Source organism: Mustela lutreola, chromosome 1 (genome assembly GCF_030435805.1).
Source record: "Mustela lutreola isolate mMusLut2 chromosome 1, mMusLut2.pri, whole genome shotgun sequence".
NCBI lineage: Eukaryota > Metazoa > Chordata > Mammalia > Carnivora > Mustelidae > Mustela > Mustela lutreola.
In genome coordinates, this window is record NC_081290.1 from 125,251,552 (window position 1) to 125,261,233 (window position 9,682).

At 39.0% G+C, this 9,682-nt stretch overlaps 1 protein-coding gene across 1 annotated transcript; it reads right to left on the reverse strand.

Moving 5' to 3' along the window:
- Positions 1-333: 333 nt before the first annotated feature.
- Positions 334-8,853, reverse strand: FGG (fibrinogen gamma chain). The gene is made up of 10 exons (XM_059173593.1): positions 8,696-8,853; positions 8,550-8,594; positions 8,164-8,347; positions 7,964-8,057; positions 6,190-6,320; positions 5,694-5,827; positions 4,582-4,766; positions 2,604-2,881; positions 1,066-1,235; positions 334-557 (listed from the first exon to the last, which is right to left on the reverse strand). Exons 1-10 carry the CDS (start codon positions 8,771-8,773, stop codon positions 543-545), a joined length of 1,314 nt encoding a protein of 437 aa, XP_059029576.1. The 5' UTR covers positions 8,774-8,853; the 3' UTR covers positions 334-542.
- Positions 8,854-9,682: the final 829 nt, after the last annotated feature.

Sequence of the window (9,682 nt, forward strand, 5' to 3'; positions counted from 1 at the left end):
AGGGGTCTGGAGCTAAAAGGTTTTTTTGACAGAATCCTCAGACAACATTCTAGGTCCAGTTTTACTTTGGGTACCATGAACCTTGGTATGTGATTGTGTCTTGTGTTTATGTTCTACCAAATTTTGTCTCTAAGGTCTAAAGTGTATTCTCCTGTATTTGTCTTATACTCCCGGAAGACAAAGGCCATGATTTCCATTTTCTTCATAACTCCCTCAGAGTCAATAATAAGGTTCATCATAAACTAAAACTCAGCAATTCCTGATGATTGCCCAACTGGAATTACTGATTTGAAGGAAAATGATGGTTTTTAATGATCAATAAAACATACCATGTTTCTGGTTTTAGGAAACAAAATGTTTATTGAAATGGAATGTAGATAAATTATCACCAGCATAAAACTGTTAGTGAAGTTTTCAATATGGGTTCTTTTTACTCTTAAAATGAAGTGAGGCTTTGTAAGTCCATTGTCCCAAAGGAAAAATATTATATTTCTCTGTTCAGATAAAGTCCTTTAAAAAAAGATCACTTTTGAAATGGTCTTTTAGATGTCTCCAGCCTATGACCAAAACAAAAATAAAAAGATATAATTCTTTCTGCTTAAAAAAAAGAATTAAACATGAGTGATATGGGGGCAATAAACATCGAAAAAATACTTGGACATTTGAAATGCTAGAATTTACTCTGATTTTATTAGTATAAACTAAAATATATAAGCAATAATACAAACAAATCTCCAAGACAAAATGACATGTTAATAAAATGCAAAATATGGCAACAGTTTTATTATTATATATTTAAGAAATAAGCTAAAATGTTATCTTCTTACATAAATTTTAAACAACTCTGAGTTCAGTTATTTGGGAGTATAATCCAAAGTGAGTTTTAGTTTCCATCTAAAGCTAAATACTCTTAATAAAAGACTTAAAATTAATAAATATAGTAAGAGAAAATAAAACTTTCAGAAAAGTTTCTGAAACTTTGTGGACTAACAGAAATTAACAGTTTAATTCTCAGGGTAAAGTGATTTAGTCATATTCTATTTCAACATGGTGTTCTGGTCCAACCTGTTTGGATCCCCCTAGGTGGTGCTGCTGTCCTTCTCCAATGGCTAATCTGTTGAATGGGATTATCTTCATGGTGGTTTTCTTCATGGAATACCATCGGGATTGCCAAGTAGCCCAAATAATGCCATTATCATAACCATTAGGAGTAGATGATTTTGAGTAAGTGCCACCTAAAACAAATTGTAGATATACATATAATTGCTATTGAATTTCCTTGCCTCAGAAAGTTTATAAAGTATGGCTTATTAAAAAATACGCTGTCACTTACATTAAATTTATAGTTACCTACTATCTGAAAAACCCCTAATGATTCCTAAAATCATGATTTACAATTGAAATACATTTATTACGAATCAACCTCTTATATCTATATTGTACTTCGTGGTCACATCCATACTAAATGTATTCCCTAATAACAGGGTTAGAACCCCAAATTGCCCCAATCAGTCTCTCTTCCTGAGCTTAGCCATCCTGGAATCAGCTATTATGGACCATCTTTCCACAAGCAAGTTAGAATGGCAGAAGTCACAATTGCTGACCAGATGACCTCAAGTCATCTAAAAACACAATCTCACTGAAAAGTATTAGGACTTTAGAAAACAGTTCTGGAAAGTTACTTTACATCTCCATTATACAGTGAAGACCACATTGATTTGCCTTCTTCTTGTCCTTGGGCATGACATCTTATGTAATTTTGTAAAGGATTGTCTGAGTCCAATACTGGAGTGTACCACAGCCTATCAACAATGCTATTCTGAGTCATGTGGATCAAACCTACCCTGAGGGTGTCTTTTAATTACATGGTCTGTAGGTGCAAAAATATGTTAGGTTTCCTTAAAAAAAAAAAAAAAAAAAAAAAAAAAGAATGCTGTGAAAATAAAAGGTAAATTTAAATAACTTTTAAGAGGATTATGAATCATCTATTGGCTAGCACAGTACACTGAGAAGGTAAGATTGCTTATCTTAATGGATCTTTTAGAATCAGTAGAGCTTCCTCAACACACAAATGTTGGGTAGTAATAATCGTTTGTCATTAAGTTTAGTGTTTGGAAATATTCTTGCCTTGGAGCAAACTACAGTTTGTTACCCCCATTCTAAAATAAGTGCCTACACTTTTCAGGCTGGACTCCTTTTCTTTCAAGCTTCCATGGAACCATGCCCTTATCATTACTTCCCTGCTCTTAACTCTGTTCCTTCACACACCTGCTCACTGTCCGCTGGTTATATCTATCATGTAGCTCATGGGAAGATGCACCAGGCTTGGTGTTAACAAGCACAAATATGATAATGTTAGTCCACACAGATCACACATATGTCTAGACGTCTAGAAGAGATAGCATAACCCAACGTGGTAGATCTCTTCTAGAGAGGTCAATTTCTGTGGAAGTTTAGAATCCAATTTTGGTTTAAAATGAAAAACTATGTAGTAAGCCCCCAACTTTTTCACTAATTATTTCTCACTTTCTAATATTATTTTTTACCTTTTATAAAGATACAGACTATATACTAATTCACATATGTAAGGAAGAAAGCCATACCTTGGTAATAAACTCCGTTGAGGTGTCCAGCATGACACTTGTTCATCCACCAACCAGATCCGTCTTGTTCGGCACAGTTTCCTTCGTACTTATCATTGTCGTTGTCCCAAGTACTGAACTGCATGCCATTGTGGGATGTGAAAAATTTATCACTAGGGTCATCGCCAAAATCATAGCCATCAAAGGCATCTCCAGCATCTCCACCAATAAAGTAAGCATATGTCAGGCGATATTTGTCAGCTTCAGGTCCCACCTTGAACATGGCATAGTCTGCAGTACTATAAAGAAGAGAATAGAGACATCATATCTTGACCCTCATTAGGGATTTCAGAAGTTCCCTTTTCCATAGAAAAAGTGTTTGGAAGTTTTAACTTTGTTTCTTAAGTCTGAAATGTGCTCACTGAATCAAATTTTATGCAAATCTGGCAAAAGGTGATGGATGTGTGAACCAGTTCAGAGCTCATCAACATCACAATCAGGGGTGCCTGGGTAGCTCAGTGGGTTAAAGCCTCTGCCTTTGGCTCAGGTCATGATCCCAGGGTTCTGGGATCCAACCCTACATCAGGCTCTCTGCTTAGTAGGGAGCCTGGTTCCTTCTCTATCTGCCTGCTTCTCTGCCTGCTTGTGACCTCTGTCTGTCAAATAAATAAATAAAATCTTTAAAAAAAATCTTAAAGACAAACAAAAATACCACAATCGGTATAGAAGCATCTAGAAGAATTGGTCTACAAGTTTTCAGGGCATCCCAGTGAAAATTAAGAACATTAGCCTATACCTTTTGCCTATAGAATCCTAATATCAAATCCAGGTGTGTGGATGAATCTGACTGTTTCGTATTTTCCACCTTTCCCTGAGCATTTAGCATTGCACGCAGTTATCATAAACCACAGCAAAGGGCGCTGAGTGATCATTAATTAATGCACCAAACTTGAAGGAGCTGCAGCTGTGTTAGCCTCTCGTGGTACATTGAAGGATGAGGTCTGAAAGGGATTTTTCTTTCCCAAAGCAGAGTGATAGTGACCAGAAGGAGGGCTTCCTACAGCATCACACTGAAGAAATGGTCCCTGTGTGGCCCACAAAATATAAGCTGTAGGATCAGAGAGCGATTCTTTCCTGGGAAAAGTTGTGAGTAAAGGCCAGAATTCTATGGAGTGCAGGAAAGAATGGGCTTTGGTGTATGAATAGAAATTTTCAGAAAATATTTTGCTTCCTCCCTAATCTCCAGTACTTGGAAATTGGAAGGTGTACTCATAGAGGAAGGTCTGCTGTCTATGGAACTTCCTGATTAAAAAAAAAAATTAAAAATACAAGTTTGGAGACAATATATTTTTTCATAAATATATCAAAATTATTAAATTTTTTTCCTGCATTTTAATGAGGAATTCTATGCTCAAATCTCCCAGGTTACTATGAGCATAGAGGGGACTTTATCTCACCAAAGGAGCTAGCTGATTTAATTTTAGGGTAGCTCATTGGACTGACTGAATGAACTGTCATTAAAACACCAGGAAATTAGAAAAGTCTGGATTCACTTTTCAACCAGAATACCATTAAAAGGATAGGCTGTAGGGTCAACTATGTGAGTTTAAATGCAAGTTTTACCATTTACCAGCAACGTGACCTTGGGAAGGCTAATCTCTAAAATGAGATTAATAATAGTACCTTCCTCATGAAATAGTTACTGGATTAGATTAAGTTATAATTTCATGCTCAATGCCTGGTACTTATTAAGTTCTCAGTAAATATTAGCTATTATTCTGTATGTTTCCAGGGTAAGTAGATTACACCAAAACATTCTCCATCCTGGATGGGGACTATCTCTTTGAATTGCCCAAGATCCAAACTGACTCCTGGGGAAAACGGTTGGATGTGCTCTTGCATTTGTCAGACTGTCTTTCTCTCGGCCTATTGAACACTGGAGAGTGCACATTCCAGACAGCGTTTACGACAAAAAAAGCAAGTCCTTTCTAAATAGTACCTGGTTCTGCCATCCCAGTCCTCCAACTGTATTCTTAATGCATATGGTATGACCGACTGTGTGCTTATCAAATGAATCTTCTCATTTCCCAGCCAAAATTCTGTGTTTCCAGTCGGAGACAGATGTCCAAATCCTTCTTTGTATTGAATCCAATTTTTCTTGAAATCCAGACTGCCATCAAGCCTCTAAGTACACAATCGCATGGACAAAAGGAGAGATTGGATTATCAGTGCACATAAAGAAGATGCTATAAATACCGTTTTGAAATATGGACATCAAAACGTGATGTGATTCCACTATTTACTAAGTGAACTTGGGCAAGTTGCCTTAGTTTCCTCATCAGTAAAATTAAAGAATAATGGTGCCTATTTCTTATTGTTGCAGGATTACACCAGAGAATTAAGAGAAATACTGGAAGGAGTGTCTGGTACATAGAAAATTCTAAATCAGTGGTAGTTTTAAAAAGGCACTTAGAGGACTTCAGAACCCCAACTTGGTATTGCTGATTTTTTTACTGATGGTGGAGAGGTCAGCCCATTGCTCCATCTGTGTATGTGGAACAGCACTTGTCACTCACTCTCTCTGAGCGCCCCGTGCAGGATTAGTTGTAACAGTGATCAAAGATCAACATGGTTAGAAGATCTGCAATGGGTGACTGGCTCTGGCAGAGGCAAGAGGACGCTTGTCTTGGAATAGCCCAACTGTATCCTCTCAGGGACTTTATCTTCTTGTGATGAGCAACCTTAGATCTTGAGCTACCTGATTCAAGAGGTCTCTTTTGGTTCTTTGTCATTCTGCTACTGTGATGATGTGCTCTCATGAATCTACAACATCAGTGCCAATACACTATTGAGTCAAAAGCACAGACTGGAACCAGACTGCCTGGATTCCAGTCCTAACTGTGTTACTTATTATGTGAACTTGGGCAAGTTGTTGACCCTCTTGTGACTAAGTTTCCTCCTCTCTAGAGGTAATGATTGTACCTCATTGGAAAGTGGAGACATTGTGAGAACTAATTGAGTTCATGTTCACAAGGTGCTTGTAAAAGTATCTGGCATATGGCAGATGTTGATCTGAGTGTTATTATATATGCACGGGGAGGGGGGGGATACCTTCTGCAGCACTGTCCATCCATTTCCAGATCCATCAATTTCACAGTAGACTAAGAACTGCTGGTTAGCTTTCAGAGGTTTGATAAAGTAAAGCCCACTCTCCTTGGCTCCCTTATTGGCAATGTCTTGACAATCTGAAGAAGGCAGAGAAGGAGGAGACGAAGGAGAAGGAGAAGAATGTTGTACTGTGCTTTGAAATCCCTGTTAGACTGTTCCAGTCTTCACGATGAGCTTTTCACAGTGTTGCAAACTATTCACGTCCCCCCAAAACATTTTCTTAGCTCTCACATCATCATTCCTTTCAAACTAGTTTTAGCTGCTCAAGAAAATTCTAAGCAAGTGAGCACTTTAGACTTACTGGCTAACCATTTTCCACATTATTCCTGTATATTCCTATTAACACTTTCCAGATTAGTCCTATACATTCCTATACATCCTCCTCTGCTTTGCATATTTGCTGTGATAAGAATAACCCCAATATAAATGTTTCACTTACCTTTCCCAGTTGTATCATGTATTTGTACTGTGTCTCTGCAAGGTTCCTGACACTTTGCTTCAAGCTGGGCTACCTTCTGTTTCAAGTTATTGATCTTTTGGTTATTTGAATTATATATTTCCTGTAAAAATCTACAAACAGAAAATAAGATAAGGGAGTTATTCCTTTCAGAGCAGTAATTCTGTATTTTCTTTATTCAAAATACTTGATGTTCTCAAGAAGTACTTCCTGATAAATTCATTCTTGGAAAAATTATAAAATTATGTTACTGAATTGAAGCTCTAAGCTTTGGGGAAAAGAAAATAAGCAAGTCCTTGTCAGTGAACGATGTCATCTTAAGAAATCATCCTGATTTTTTTTTTTTTTTTTTTTTAAGTAGACTCCACGCCCAGCATGGAGCCCAACATGGAGTTTGAACTCACGACCGTGAGATCAAGGTCTGAACAGAGATCAAGAGTGGGCTGCTTAACCAACTCAGGTGCCGTGGTCATCCAGGTTTTTAACTCTCCGGCAAAAAGGGTAGCAGAGAACAACCTACTGAGTGAGGAACTGGTTAATAGGAAGACCACCTGGTATTTCTTAGGTCAGAGCATTCATAGGGAAGGAAAGTTCTGCTCAGTAACTCACAGGGGCTGAAGCTGTTCCTTCTCACTGAGGATCTACTGAGGGTCGATTTATGGACTTCAGTCTGTGACTTACATGGGACACATATCTGGGGCATTATTTTACATAAAATAGAAAAGACACTTTCTCTCTTTTTTTAATGTTTCCATTTACATAGCTTTGGAAAGAGTCTGAGGGAAGTACAAATCTGTTTTTATGATTTCTCACAGAGTTGCCTGTACATACTCAGAAATGACAGAAAACCACTTATAATGCACGGACTGTTGTATCTTTCTCTGAAGTAAAGAAGGACAGACAAACTATTTGACCACTTTTTTCTCTCCCAACCCTTAAAAAGTTTCTGCACAATAGTGTCCTTGAACTTCAATGCTGGACAGTAATAATGCAAATTATAGTGCTGATAATAACCACAAAACTAATGGCCTCTGATACCAATGAGAAGCTAGATCCCTTCTGGGTCACTTCAGCCACCATTTAACTCTATTTCCTATGCTACTTTGAGAACAACCGAGGGGGTAAAATTGAGTAAGAAACTAAACTGTATCTGAGACCCTATGTTCAGAAAGTCTGTGAGTCCTAGGAAGTTATTAACAGAGACATTTTACTTTTAAATGAAGAGAAGAGAATACACGACTGCAGGTTCAATGTGCCATGATTGACACTTGCCTTACAATGTTTGTTACGCTTGGTTTCTTAAAACAGGTTTTTTGCTGCTCTGCCTCCAGTGTAATATAGGATTGTAGCCAAGATCCTCCCTCTACCTCTGCTTACTAATTTCCCCGCCACTTATTTGTTGGCATTTTTAGTAAAAAAAAAATTCATTTTCAACAACCAAATTCCCATCAGTTTAAATTTATGTTGTAAATCCGAGATGGGTGATGGTTGACCCTTTTGATAATTCTGGTCAGAACAGCATTTGGAGACGTATAGAACACATTTCTCCCATATGATCACTAAAAATCAGTTATAACCCGGTGCAGTTCATACTGCACTAAAAACTCCCACTTCTACTGTGTTCAGGATGGTTCGGCACAATGCCAGTTGGATTTCATAAGCGGGGAAAAATAAAAAGGTTAATTCCACGGAAGCTTGGAATATTGAATAACAACTAAGCCCACTATGGAGATTAAATGAAAACAAAAATGCTTACCGAATATTTGATTCGTGTGATCCAACCAATGCCTCGTATTTTATAATTTCTTCCATCATTTTCTTGGACTCCTTAGTGGCACTCACAATCCTGTCTGTAACATGGGATCAGAGACAGAAGAAGATGTAAGCAAATGGAAGCACTGATACGCAGCAAAAGGACAGCACAAAGCATTGTCTCAGCTGTATTTCGTTTCTCACTTGGCTTTGGTGGCTCGTTGGGATTATAGGTGACTTGGATTGACTTGATCAGTTCTTTGGCTTCTGCTGTTTTGTTTTCAATTCCTGCGAAGTGGTCTTCCAAACTCCGTAGATCATTGTCTACACCGGTTTGGTAAGTGGACAGGAAATCTGCAATTCCACAGGTAGTTGGGCAATAACTACCCTGAGAATACAACAAGAGAGTGATTAGAAATCTTGGTTTTAAAAGAAGTTAGCATAAAGTCTAGCATAAAAACAGGTAAAACCTAGATGATGTTTTTTAAATACAAAGTTTAAAATGCCCAATGATACTTATGAGAGAATCTCTTCTCTCCCTCTGACCCTCCCCCACTTCACACACAGTGAGAAACATGAAAACTACTTACAAATCTTTCATCTAAGATGCAGCAGTTGTCTCTGGTAGCAACGTACTGGAGGAGAAAAACAAAGAGATGTCACTAGTGTAGCACAGCTTTTCTTACTTTTCAGCTGTCCGCGTAACACAACTATGTTCTGGAAACAGCGCACTTACTGCCAGGCACGTCGCGGGGAGCAGTACAAGAGAATAGAAGTAGAGAATTAAACCCTGGGGGTTCAAGGACCAAGTCATGGTGTCTGGGTGCCCGGTGCTCCGAGCCCTGTCCTGTCAGCGCTGTGGCCTCTGGGGTTCCCTTGTCCCTTTATGTAAGCTCCAAGGATGGCCAGCACAGCCAGTGGCTGGGGCTGATCACGGGGCTGTCTTTCCGGCAAGGCGGGGAGGTCTTTCCCGTCTTTTTCCTCATCCTGGCTCCCACCCCACGCTCAGTCAGGTTCGCAGCTTTGGCACACAGGGCGTAAACTCCTCCTTTTTGGCTCAGCTCAAACTTTCTCCCCTGAAGCACACATTCACCTGCAAAGATTGGTGAAGCCTTAGCTCTTGCTGGGCGAGGGGAGGGGTGAGGGGGCTGCCTGTTGCAACCTCTTCCAGTAGGTGCTGAGAGCAAACACAGAGGGCTGACCCCGAGGAGAACAAACCCGCCCCAACCTGAAGAGGAAGCCTGGTACCATGATCTAACTCAGGGCAAGTCCTTTCTTGGCCAAGGGAGGAGGTGATAAACCTATTTTTAACCTGTGGCTGTGGCAGAAGGAGACTGCCTGCCTAGTGGAAGCAGCAGGTCCCAATTGGGCAATATTCCCAAGAATGAATGAGTGACTTGGGAATATATTCCGGCCCCTCTGTGTTTACCATTTACTTTGTTTTTGTTTTGTTGTTTTTGTTGTTTCAGTTGCGATGTAATTGATAGATAACATTACATTCATTTCAGGGAGACAACTTGCTGATTTGACATTTGTATATATTGCAAAATGATCACCATTATAAGTCTAGTTAATATTCGCACTAGTTACAAAATACTCCCCCCCCCCCCACCTTGAATGGAGAGTTTTCAAAATCTACTCTCTCAGCCACTTTCAAATATGCAGTGCAGGGTTATTTCACCATGGTATATCACCATGCAGTGCATTATATCCCCAGGACGTG